Source organism: Haliotis asinina, chromosome 2 (assembly GCF_037392515.1).
Source record: "Haliotis asinina isolate JCU_RB_2024 chromosome 2, JCU_Hal_asi_v2, whole genome shotgun sequence".
NCBI classification, from domain to species: domain Eukaryota; kingdom Metazoa; phylum Mollusca; class Gastropoda; order Lepetellida; family Haliotidae; genus Haliotis; species Haliotis asinina.
In genome coordinates, this window is record NC_090281.1 from 35,019,600 (window position 1) to 35,033,296 (window position 13,697).

General features: G+C 36.4%; 1 protein-coding gene across 1 annotated transcript in view; it reads left to right on the plus strand.

Moving 5' to 3' along the window:
* Positions 1 to 2,088: 2,088 nt before the first annotated feature.
* LOC137272502 (synaptotagmin-1-like) overlaps positions 2,089 to 13,697 on the plus strand; it is a 60,647-nt gene continuing 49,038 nt past the window's right edge. Inside the window, exon 1 of the mRNA XM_067804887.1 lies at positions 2,089 to 2,651. Within this exon, the coding sequence (XP_067660988.1) occupies positions 2,249 to 2,651 (403 nt within the window). The 5' untranslated portion in view covers positions 2,089 to 2,248. The remainder of the gene's footprint in view (positions 2,652 to 13,697) is intronic.

Sequence of the window (13,697 nt, forward strand, 5' to 3'; positions counted from 1 at the left end):
CGAGTTGGCCAAAAGCTATTTGGAATGCTGGTGACAAGCCCTTTGTGGTTTAGGTTTTGAATGGAAAATGCCACACATCTTTGAACATACCTTCCTCATGCAGGCAACATTCTTTGTAAAATGGTACAAAAACAGTAAAGGTTTGGTGATTTTAGTGGATTTATGCTTCAGTCTGCCATGTACTTTCACATTTGTCTTCAATTTAGCCTTACCTGAAATTAGATTGTCTCCATATTGGTGAGAGTAGGTGAGTGAGTAAGAGAGTGAGTGAGTGTCTTATAATTTGCTTCAACACCTTTTAATAGATATCTTCCGCCAAAGATTTTCTTAGTATTTCAGACAACTGAAAATCGTGGAAAGAATGGAAATGTCAGAAAGTGATGATGTCTTCAGGCTCATTCTACTGTTAACGTTTTTCACAGCCATGTCAGACCTACCCAGATAGCATTCAGATGTTGGCCAGTGTTTACTAACATTGGGCCAGTGTCTGCCAGTGTTGCTGGCCCAACTCTCAATGCTATGCTGTGCTTCTATGAAATGTTGCACGTCAGTGATCCTCTTGTTCTCAGTCGACCTACAGTTAAACCAGCTCACAGAGATGACTTCACTTACGACTGAAACCACTTAATGATAATGTTCACACAGTATTTAAACTTATATGGCAGTAACTGCGAATGTTTGAGTGAATTGTACTTTAGTAACTGTATGTGTGAATTTCTCAACACCAAGATTTCCTGTGTGAAATCATGTGAGTGACAGTTGGTCAAACATTCATCAGGCTTGCTGACTTGATACGTCTTTGCATTGCAACTGAGCAAATCAATGCTCATGCTGTTGGTCACTGGATCACATCATATGCCTTTGGACTGTAGTGCTATAAGGACGGGTTTTGTATCACACAGACACCACACTTCTTGAATTGATGCCTTGTGTCATGGAAAACATTATCTAATATAAATTAATGAGATGTTTTGCAGTTATTCATATGAATAAACAACAAACGTTTCTTGTCCAGAAAACCATTATATAGGAATACATCAACATTTGTTTATACCTTGTGTGGTTTTTTGATGGAATGTCTAATTAATTAGCCCAGTAATCTTCATAAAATCTGACAGTCAAGTCGTTAGTCATAGCTGATTGAAATGACACACAAGTGGACAGGAAAATCCAAGAAATCTTGCTACAAAGTGTGTTAATTGCTGTTAATGCCATATTGTTTTAATTGCCATATTTTCACAGTATGTTTTAGAATCAGCAGTGCATGAGTGAGACAGGTTTTTAAGCTGCTTTTAGCATTGTTCCAGCAATATCACTGCGGGGGACACCAGAAATGGACTTCATATTTTGTTCCCATGTTGGGAATTGAACCTGGGCGAAAGCTTTAACCATTACGCTACCCCACCACAGTACACCCTCCTTGGTGCATGAAATGTCTGTCCTGATGAAAGTTCCATGCGAAAAGCACATTGTGTTTTTCTTTTTTCATGTTCTAAATATTCCTTTTTTTTTCAGTTCAGCTGGTTCATACAAAATAGTCAATAATTTTTAGGAGAATGAAATATTGTGACACATCTGATTGACACCCGTGTGACCTAATTTATTAGAATGAAACACACTAGTGTCCTATTTAGCTGTAACATTTACTGCCTATACACTCAATAATATTTGTGTCATCATTAATTGATTCTGATAACACTTTCTATTGAAATACCTGGGCACTGTCAAGGAAGATTATACGCCACTCTTAACATTCACCTGCTAGTTCAGTCAGGTGTATAGATTACTCCTTTACAGTGACTAGGCAAAAGGTTGTTAACTCAAAGCAATAAAATTATTCATTGAAAAACATTTCAGTAGGTGATGCATCCATTTAGATATATACAGACACGCCTATCTGTAATAATAAGGTGGAATTAGTCATGTAGGTACTTTGTGCTAGATTTGTATATATTGTATGCATGCCTTCATCACCCTTACAGACACACCTGTGAATGTATAGATATAGAAACTGACCTAGCTTTGGAACATTGCAAACAATGATAATTTCTCATCACAATGCTTCTTTATTGCAGGTGCATAATCCAACCTTTCATCCCAACCCGGAGAGCGTCTCTCACCTGCTAATCACAATGGATAAGCTATTCATGTCAAACACCATCTAGCTCCCTACTGCCTCTAATAGAAACCTGATTTAGCTGTGACAGTATTATCCAAGGGAGATAATCCCATTCAGCCTGTATTGACCATGGCTAGTCAAGGCACACCAGGCTATTTAATAGCAGTGTACGCCTGCATACCGGCTGTGTTGCTCGCTCTGGTGATAGTGCTTCTGTATGTGTTCTGCTCCAAACGTTACCGCCTCAACTGGTATGAGCGTACACTTTTGGAAGAGAGGTGTACGGACCAGGTGAGTCCACTGTTGAGGAGGGACCAAGCAAATTCATTCATGTCCGGGACAGCCAAAGGAAGAGGGATACGGGCTGGGAGTTTAAAAACCGAATGGCTCCTAAACGTCCGCAAGATGGGTAGTAGTCCCAGTTCGCCAACTGCCGATGCCAGTGAAAAGTTTTGGGTACCACCGACTGTGATTGAACGGAAACGAGCACAGAGTCTTGTACCATCTCTATCCCGCAATGATAGTGACGAAGGTAGGTTGATTATTTTCTATTTATTTAATATATTGATAATTGATTTTAATAGAAATTACCTGGTGCTTCATAAATGAATCATTATCTGTACTTAGGAGTTCCTCCAGGGTCACCATCTTTTGATGTTATTATTTTTTTCAGTTAATGTTATTAATGATGTACAACTGATGACAACTTTGGATGCCAACTAAAGGCTTTCTAAGAAAATCAGTGATTGATTTTTTATTTGATGTGAAATGAATTGCAGTAGATATTATGTTGCCAATTAGTTCAACCAAGATTCAGACCTTTCTCATCAGTATCAAACTGAGGGTGATATTCATCCATACAACATAAGACTAGTTGGTCTGTGTTTATCTAAACTTTATTTAAATATTTTTATCAAGTTGTTTTCTTTTGTAACAATCTGTTTGCAGGGACAAGGCAGATTTTACTGTTAATGTTTTAATCAGTGCAGTTTCTTATTAAAATGCCTGTTAATCATGGTGATTATTAATCTTTGGATTAATCTTCCATTAGTTTGGAGTTTTGGATTAAGGGGGGTTCACTCTAATATAGTGAAAGTGAAAGTCTCAGTCTAGTTCTGTAATCAATCACAAGAGTTTTCACATTCATGAACATGATATCAATTTTTCCCCATATTCATGAACATGATATCAAATTTCCCCCATATTCATGAACATGATATCAAATGTTCCCTGCATTCATTAACCTGATATCCAATTTGATTGATGAATTTGTGTCACCTTATATGACTGTTTTGATGGTTCAGTCATGCTGCACACAGACATACTTCATTAATACATGTAAACAGATGCTTCTACCAGCTGAGACCCTGATGAACACAGTGATGATGCATTACTTCATTACTGGCTGGCGTACACTTACTCATCAAAACTGAGAATAAAGGGATTGTCTCTAAGTAAACTAATTGTCTCAGGTGATGTCCTCAGCATAAGATATGCATGAGTGTTGATCTTAGTGTTTCTATTGTGCAATTTTACATATGGATCAAAACAGTCTTTGTATCGTGTTGTCAATAATGAATCATTGCTGGCAATTGTTCATACAACTGGGTACTTGTCTATTGATTGTGTTTGGTGCGTTGAGGAAGTATTACCAAGTACGATGTGTGGAGTGTTTCAAGAATGTGTCTAGACTCAGTAATCCTACACGACACCATTGTCTTGTCTTGAAGTTGAGAAATGAAATGGATTGTTGTCTTGTGATGTTTGCCCAGAATCTGTGATAGATTCATGCTAATAATCCAGAAATCTTCCTGAAGATACAGTATCCCTATGCTAGATTTCGGATCTGACTGTGATAGCACTGACACCTGAAATGGATGAGAATCAATATCTATCTGGTATACCAGTACCTTGAATTTTAGAAATAAATAACCTGTTGTTTTTATGATGTGAGTCTTGAATCTGTTACACTTCATGGAAATAATCCTGAAATTGATGAGAATCAACATCTACCTGACATACCATACTTGAAACTGGCAAAATTTAGGATCTGTCTTGATACCTGAAATTGACGAGAATTTTCACCTATGCGATATTGATGAAACTGGAAATTGACAATATCCGAATCCAACTGATATAACTGATATAATCTAACTGTGATACCTGAAATTGACGAGAATTTTCACCTATGGGATATTGATGACACTTGAAATTGACAATATCCGAATCTAACTGATTAAACTGATGACTGATTAACAAGTCCCATGAGAGAGATGTTAAACACACATTGTCATTGTTAAACTACTTCAATACCCCGGTATTTATTTTGATTAACACTTTGATTGGCAGGTGCAGCAGTGAAATTAATACTGATTGATTTCCAAGCATGTTCTCTCTGTTCATGTATTCAGCTCCCCCAGTTGTACAATAAAAACACATGTTGTGTAAACTTGACAGAATAGAGTCCCCGTTTTGATGGCTTCAAATCAATATTTTACTCATAAATATGTTAAATATTCCTGCGTTAGGGGAACTTTTATTCATGCTTGAGAATATTCAGGAGTTGCCATTTCAGTAAAATGTAACATTTAATTATTGTAACACTTTAAGAATTGGGTATTTTGTATGAAATATTTCATCAGAAACATATGTTTTTTATAGAGACAGTGGTGTTATAATGTGAGTGAGTGAGTGAGTTTGCTTTTACACCCTTTTAGCACTATTCCAGCAAAATCATGGCAGGGGACGCCCGAAATGGGCTTCACACATTATACACAGGAATCAAACCTAGGTCTTCAGCGTGAGTAAATACTAAATTACCCCATCATCCATTTATTGTTATTGTCATGTAGTTTTGTATATTATAATATACTCATGGAAATAAATTAGGGAATACATGAAAGTACAGGTGTTCCTTTATTCTCAAATTCCAAGTTTCATCACAAGGTACACGTGGCACTGAGAGTGAATTCTGGAAATAAATAAAAAACACTTGTACTTTCATGTGTTCCATTATTTGTTTCCATGAGTATAGTAATTGTGTGATAAAAAGTATGATTAAAAACTCCTCAAAAAGCCTTACGAGAGATGTTAAACATTAGTTTGATTGTGCTGCAAATATAATAAACATGCATAATTAAAGTAAACAATGAATGCCTGAATACAGGAAACAATTTTCACTAGGTGTATATTAAGCAAGTGGAAGTAATCAGCGAAGCAAGTCTACAGAAAAAGCCCAATGAATGTAAATAATTTGGGAAGTAATTTCTGTAAGAGAAAATAGTCACTTCGCAATTATTTCTGTTGAAGAAATGTCATGTGAAGAAATATTTTAATTACATGTTATGTCATTATTGCATATATGCTTCTGAAGAATTAACAAACATGTAGAAAAAAATGTGTGTGTTTAAATAAACAAAAATGAATGGAAATAAGTAGGAAAGCATTTCCTGCCTAAAATAGTCATTTAATTGTTATTTATGTTGAAAAATGTTATGAAATGATTTAATAATATGTTATTTGTATGTCAGCACAATGAGTTTGCTTCTAATAATTGAGATGCACGTCAGGATCTATCACTGAATCTAGTACATATATATACATTGAACATATTGTATGTTCGTCTAAAATTAATTCATGAAGAAGTCATTAACTTGAGTTACACATGTGCTTTATGTCTTGTAGATTGGTTTTGTGGTTGAATGAGTTTAGTTTCAGTTGTTCTGGTTTGTTATTTAACTGCTGAAGATGTGCTTTTACGTATAGTTTTACAGGATCTTTGATAAAATTGTACATAGATGTGGCCTACATAAATACAAGAGTTGTTTTATTTTGACTCATCATCCTTGTATATTGCTTTGATAATAAAAGAATAACAAATAAGCTACAAGAAATTGAGGATTATCTGTCTCAAGTGCATGTCTCAAGCCTTTGGCAAGGACTATATTGACAAAGGACAGATTGGCTAATGGTTGGTGTTAATGTCAAGCCTTTCGTGAGAGACTCTAGCATTGATCGACAAAGGACAAATAGGTGAATGGATGGTGGTGATGTCAAGCTTTTAGCATGGATTGACAAATGAATGATTGGTGAATTGATGGTGTTGATGTCAAGCCTTTCATGAGGGACTTTAGCATTGATTGACAAAGATCATATAATTGAATGGATGGTGGCAAGATCCCTCAAGCCCCAAACCTTTGTCGATTCATTAAGGACAGATAGATGAATGGATTGTGTTGATGTCAAACCTTCAATGAGGGACTTACAGCACTGACTGACAGTTCGGACAGATTGGTGAATGGATGGTGTTAATATCAAGCCTTTGTTAAGATACTTATAGAACTGATTGACAAAGGACAGATTGGTGGATACATACATGTTACTAGTGTCAGATAGGCATATGATATGTATTACCCACAGACAGAGAAACACTGATGAAAAATGTATGAAGGCAACCCATGTCCAGGTTGTGACATCTTTGACTATTGATGATGTCTTGTCATATACCCTCTAAACAACCACGATGTCACATGACTTAATCTGACCAGTCAGAATTGCAACGTACAGCACAGGATCATTGTACACTAATAGGTAATGTTTGCTATCTATGGAGCGGTCAGTCAATCAGTCTATTGCCACCGTATTGAGAAATGTTTCAGCCATTATTATTAAGTTCCTAGCATGACATCTTCATTTTTCTGAAGTCTATGTTTGGATTTACGATATGATTGGGTTTACCATTTTATTTATAAAGTGCATAAAAGCTTTCACTACCCCAAAGGTTTGTGGCAGGGATGAGCATTTAGTCCAGTTCTTTTGTTGCTGCAAGATATGCAACATGCACTGAATGGATTAATGTATTTATGAACAGTGTTTTTATGCTCATTTTCAAATAGAAAGTTGAGTAAAACATATAATCAACTGAAAATCAAATGCATTAGAAATTTCACTTACTTTTGTTTGAGTGATGCTTTCAGCTATCCATTTGCTCATTATCCAAACAAAATGAAAATTGGGTACTCACTCATTGACCATTAACTCACATGTGATGGAAGTTTGTTTGTTGCCATATGCTTTTTACACTGTTATAGATTTACAAGATAGAGGCTGAAATGAACAACTTTCAGCTGTAGGTACATGCTGTTGTTACCCCAACATCTCGTTGTCAAGTCTTCACAATCATTCCCAATTCTCTCGTATCGCTGTAGTGTAAACATGAAGCTGCAGCCTTAACGAAAGCTTGTGTAATTCTGGGAGTGATGAATAGTGTTGACAAGACAACATCACAGTGGGGTGTAGATTTCTCACATTGATTATTTGAATCTTGCTATGGAGAAACATGTCGCATTAGCACTCGCCAATACTCAACTGACAGCGATACTGCATTAATTTGGATTGATAAAACACTACATGAAATACTTGTAAAGGTTAGAGAGATAGTTTCATATCAACTGTCAGGAGGATTTCTGACTTGATACTCTCTGAGTGATTGGTGCTTAGGGCTAACTATTGGAGGGGGAAACATTTTGCTCTTGCAATATCGATAGTCTATTGCAAGATGCTATTGTGATAGTGATAGTCTATTGCAAGATGCTATTGTGATAGTGATAGTCTATTGCAAGATGCTATTGTGATAGTGATAGTCTATTGCAACATGCTATTATGATAGTGATTGTCTATTGCAACATGCTATTGTGATAGTGATAGTCTATTGCAACATGCTATTGTGATAGTGATAGTCTATTGCAACATACTATGGTGAGAGCAATAGTCTATTGCAACATACTAATGTGATAGCGATAGTCTATTGCAACATACCATTGTGAGAGCAATAGTCTATTGCGACCAACTATTGCAATACTATTGCAGTAGGTTTTTTTATCTCTCCTTTTCTCTCTCAAATATGAAATGAAAACAAGTTGAAGCAGTTTTAATCTCTTTTGATAACTGACCAGAAACATGAAAACAAGATCAAGTTTATTCAAGAGGTAATAGTGCCGATTACTCAAAATCAGAGTGAATGAATCTGGTACTCCATCTATTTTGAACTATGCATTTATCAACAGAAGTCAATAACTAAACCACCAATTTAAGTAACACATACTATCAATGCATCAATAGTGCTTCATTTCTACCATATATTAATTGCTATCGGAGACTGAACAATTGCAATCCATCGATAGTTTGATGCATCATTACAGCCCTATCAGTGATCATCACCATTTGAACCAAGAGTGCTAGAATGGGAAAAACTCAAGTTCTTCGTGTGAGCATGCATGCATGCATTTAGTTCTACACTACATTTAGCAATATTCCAGCAATATCACAGCAGAAATGAACTTGGCACATTGTACCCATGTAGAGAATTGAACCTGAGTCTTCAGGATATCGAATAAACGCCTTAACCACTAACCTACACCACAATCCCAAATTTGAGTACGGCATAATGCAAGCAGTGCACACTCTTTAATGCAGATCGTTTGGATGGCTGGTGCTACTAGTAGGGAAGGCCATGTTAAAGGTCACATGCAACGTAAAACACAACTTTGCAGATTCTGGTACCTTTCGGTATGCAGGTGTGATACACATGTCATGTTTTTTTGGATGAGTGGATCTGACGGAAACTGGTGCAAACTCTTGTCAGTTTCAAGTCCTGTTTTGTACTTGGACGAATGACTGATTCCAGCTACGCAGTAGTTTACCATCTCTACTGAGATGATTTTTGATTTGATCGAGCGCAAATTCAGAGAACATGTATTTTCAAAACCTAACATCTATATCTACATTCTTCATTGATAACAACTTATTTTAGTGTATATGATTTTTTGTTTGACAACAGTATATGAATCCATACTGAAACGGCACATCAAGTACACAAAAAGAAGTTGTTATCCATAAAGAATCTTACTTTCTTGTGACTCGCCATACTTCTAAAATGCCCATCAAACAGATCATCTTTCCATATACACAATGAACCCTCAGCATATCAGCAAATGAAACAGCCAATCGGAAGCCGTCGTTACACTTGAGTGCAGATCCACCCGCTACAACTGGGTTCGGTCTCCCAAGGGCTTCGTTTCAGGGGAAGTAAGCCCAAGTACAAAATATGAACTTTTGAATCGCGATTGTACGCTTATAATTTTGTTTATTTGTGTTTTTAAAAGCAACAATGTATATTATATGTCATGAATAAGTGATAAATGTGGTTTAATTATGTTTGATTTTTTGGTTGCATGTGACCTTTAACATTTTGTCATTACTGATTTTCAGTGATCCATTCATATTTCATTTATATTTTCACCATAATTTAGTCCTTATGTCCAGTGGTATTTGTTGCATCTGGTAATTGTCAGATTATTCTCTGATGTTGCCATTATATGTCCATAGATCAGCCTACCACTTTTCGCATCCCCTGAATTGTGCACTTACATCTGATAGTTTACTGTCATGTTTATCACAAAGTTATCTGTTACTGTTATTGCAGAGTTATCTGTCTTTTTATCTCAAAGTTTACCATCATTATTCTCTCCAAGCTTACTATTCTATTCGAAAGTTCACAGTTAGTTTTATCACAAAGTTAACTTTTATTTTTATCTCAAAGTTTACCATCATTTTTGTCTCCATTACGTTTACTATTGCCTCTGTTTGAAAGTTTACAGTTAGTTTTAACTCATAGTTAATTGTTTATTTTGCCACAAAGTTGTAACATCGATCATTGTGGCTTTTTTCTGCAAGTTTACAGTGTATTTTATCTCAATGTTTACCATTTCCAAAATTTGAAAATTTTACATTTATCTCAAACTTTAACATACTTTTTATCCAAAAGTTTGCCTTACATGTTTTATCCAAGTCTGCTATTAATGTAAGTTTATTATGACATATCAGAAAGTTTGCTATTACTTTTATCACCATGTCTATGAGAATGTGAAAGTCAACATTTGGTTCAGTTGCAAAATTTATCATTACCTTTATCTTAAAGTCTACCTTTACATTAGTGTGAAAGTTTACAGTTACTTTTATTTAATGTTTTTCAGCCACCATTACATTCGTGTCTAAATTAAGTTTGTCTAGACTCCCGTGGGGGCTAACATGCCAGTTTATTCATGACACTCGTTTTTCTCAGATGAAACATCCATACCTGTCATGTGAAGAAAGATAAAAAATGCAAATATGGATTGGCACCAGATTCTTCTCTAATGCCTGGGCCATGAAGTGTCACACTATTGCAGATACCTACAGGGAGCGTGCTGTCTAGTGACTTTGCAAAGCTGTGTGATAGCTATGTAAAAAAGATGGTGATAAGGTGTCTGTGTCTGAAGCAATTTTCGCGCCATTTTTTGTCAGTGTGTCAATTACGTTCCTGATTTGTTTGACTACATCTTTGGAAATGTGAGATTTTGGGTTTTTTCAAACTTTGGATTTTCTGTTGCTGAATCTAGTCTGAATGAGCCTGATGTGTGTATGTGGATTGTGGAATTTGAATCTCGATTTGTAGACTCACTCACAGACTGACAGATTCAAGGAGTCACTCATTCACTCACTCACTCACCCACTCACCCACCCACCCACCCACCCACTCACTCACTCACTCACCCACCCACCCACTCACTCACTCACTCACTCACTCACTCATATATAGGAGAAGTAGTGGTTAAACTGTGAGGTTATTGTATTTTCTTGTCACACTGAAGAATTGAGCTTTACATGTCATACCCATGTAGGAAATTGAACCTGGCGAGGTGAATAAACAGTTTAACCACTAGACTACCCCAGCAGAATGTGGTAGACCTCAAACATCATGTAGAATAGGTGAAGTATATATGGTTGTAGCATTCACTTGTCATGCTAAAGTCCCAGGATTAAACTCCCACAAGTGTAAAATATGTGAAATCCCCTGATAGTCCTATGGTATTTCTGAAGGCAGAATAAAACTACAATCTCTCTCTCTCTCTTTCTTTTTCTCTCTCTCGTTCTCTCTCTCGCTCTCTTGCTCTCTCTCTCTCGCATATGTTATAGTGTATTCATCACTGATCTGGCAGAATGATTGCAGATGTTGATGTCGCCCATGTATGTCATGTCATGGTTCTCAATATATCTGTCACATCAAACAACATTTTCTTTCTCAATATCAGGTGGCACCATCCACCAGACAAAATGACTGTATTGCCCAAATTTCTTAATGTTAGGAAATATAAATAGTATATACTATATATAATATAGTAAAATAAGCAAACACACAGCTCTGCATTTGCATGTATTTTACAGGTGTGTAAATCTGACCATTGTTGTCATGCGGTTTCCAGCATGTATAACATATGTAAATGTTGTGATTGTTGGACATGCATTTCAATACATTTGAAATCTCCCATGACCAGGGTGAGTTTTGTCATATATACAGTAGGCTCATAAATGGTTGGTAATGAGTAAACAGAGGGTTACAAGATTGACTCTACTTTAACATGTATTTCAATGATTCTGTAATATAAATATCACATCGAGTTTGTTAGCACTTCCAACTTTACCATACTGTACTGAGATCATTTAAGGAACACATGGCGAAGTGAAACCCATGACTGAGTACGACTGTCAACGTCCTTGCCTTTCTTGACATACACATGCTGTATGTTTAAGAGGTTCAAAAAATGGGTGTATTTTCCACAGAGATATGTTTGGTGTGTTTGTGCTGGTGTGTTTGATAGGGTAGACCTAGGGTGGGGTGGTGGCTGTGCGTCGGTTTTTGGGTACATGTACTTTCCTTTCTGATCAGTAGGTAATATTTTTATACTTTTTGTAATGGAATTACATGACAGTTTAAATAACAGACCTTAGGTACACTTCTTATATATGAGGAGCCAATGCTTCTTGCAGTAAAACACAGACAGATGTGTACATACAGACATGAACTGGTAGGTCCCTGATTTTAGTGCACACTTGTATGAGTTATCCGACAGATCATAGCTGCACATATTTCATTATCTATACTTTCAAAAAGGTTGATTAGAATCTATTAATGATTCCTGGTGTAAGTGGCTGCTGTAAATGCGTAAACCTACACCTGCTAAATGAATGAAATATATACACAAAAGTTAGGAAATATCTGCAAACACACATAAATCCGGTCATAGCATGTATTTCCTACTTTATTTACATTTATTTCATTGCTATACTATCCAGCTTTTGGTCCTGTGATAGTAAAGCATCACACGTCAGCTTTCTAAAATGATTCAACTTTGTGAAATAGAAAGTGGAACATAATGTCTGGTTTCAATGAAATGGTCTCCAAATACCACTGATGCTTTCGTCATCTATTTTCAATGGACTTGAGGAGATCCAGGTTAGAATTGATTTTCAGTAACACATGCTTGTTGGAAAAGGGTGGTCAGACTCGCTGACTTGACTGACTTATGTTATCGAATCCCCTTTGCATAGATTGATGCTCATGCTGTTCATCACTGGATTGTTTGGTCCAGACTCAAATGATAGACTGACCTCTGCCAGTTATTTGGAATATTTCTGAATGTGACATTAAACAACACTTCAGTTTTATGAGCATGGGTCGTCTGAATGTAGGATAAATGGAGAAACAGATTCTGGCCTCCATTATGATCACCAGTTAGATCATGCACCCCATTATCAAAGCTGTGGTGTTCACAAACTGGAAAACACAATCGGAGCAAAGTGGGAAACAAACCCAGAAACCAGTTTTCTGATGTGTGCAATCGTTTTGGGTGCCTCTTAGGATAAGGTTTGCTAAAAATAATAACCCAGATCTTCCTATTTGTCAGCTCACTGCTTTGAATTAGTAGAAAAGTCTAGAGCCTCCATCACTGTGGGCTGTATCTGTTCTGTGATGAAACTAGAACACTGTACAAAGTACACATCAATCTGTTGCCCTTTCTTTTCGATCGGAAAGATGAAACTAAAACACAATAACCCAGGCCTATCATTGTTTTATTTCAAATATTTAACCTTTTTACATTTTGCAGCAATTTATGGCTATAACATTATGACTGTGGTCGATATAGAGCAAATCCAGTCAAGAACTCTCTTCTGTACTTAAGTGGCCTTAAAAAAACAGTCGCAACCTGGTGGCATATCTAAAAAGCCTTTCGACCTTTACAAACATCTTTTTTGTCATGCATGTCCTAAGCTCTCTAAACAGGAAGAGCCAAATGTTCATTATTGACTGAAACGAACTAGTGCTCCAATTACATGCCATTGTCAGTATGAACATCAGCTCAAACCAGTTTGCTGGTCATGCTGAATGCTACAGTCACCACACAATTTGAACTGACACAATTTGCCACACCCATCATGCATTTTCAACTGAAAACAGCTGCTGGTGAAATAATTTGCCACACTCAGCAGAGACAGATGTTTAGGTGAGATACTCTGTGAGTTAGTGGTGAAATGCCTGATGTTATGATTATACACTGCTGATTTCAACATTACGCATTATGGATGTCAAGTTGAGATATTATTGATGTTAAAGTGAGACATGGATAAGCTGAGAGATGTATGGAGGTTTCAGTAATTGGTACTATTGATGTTAAGGTGTAATACTCATTGTTAAGGTAAT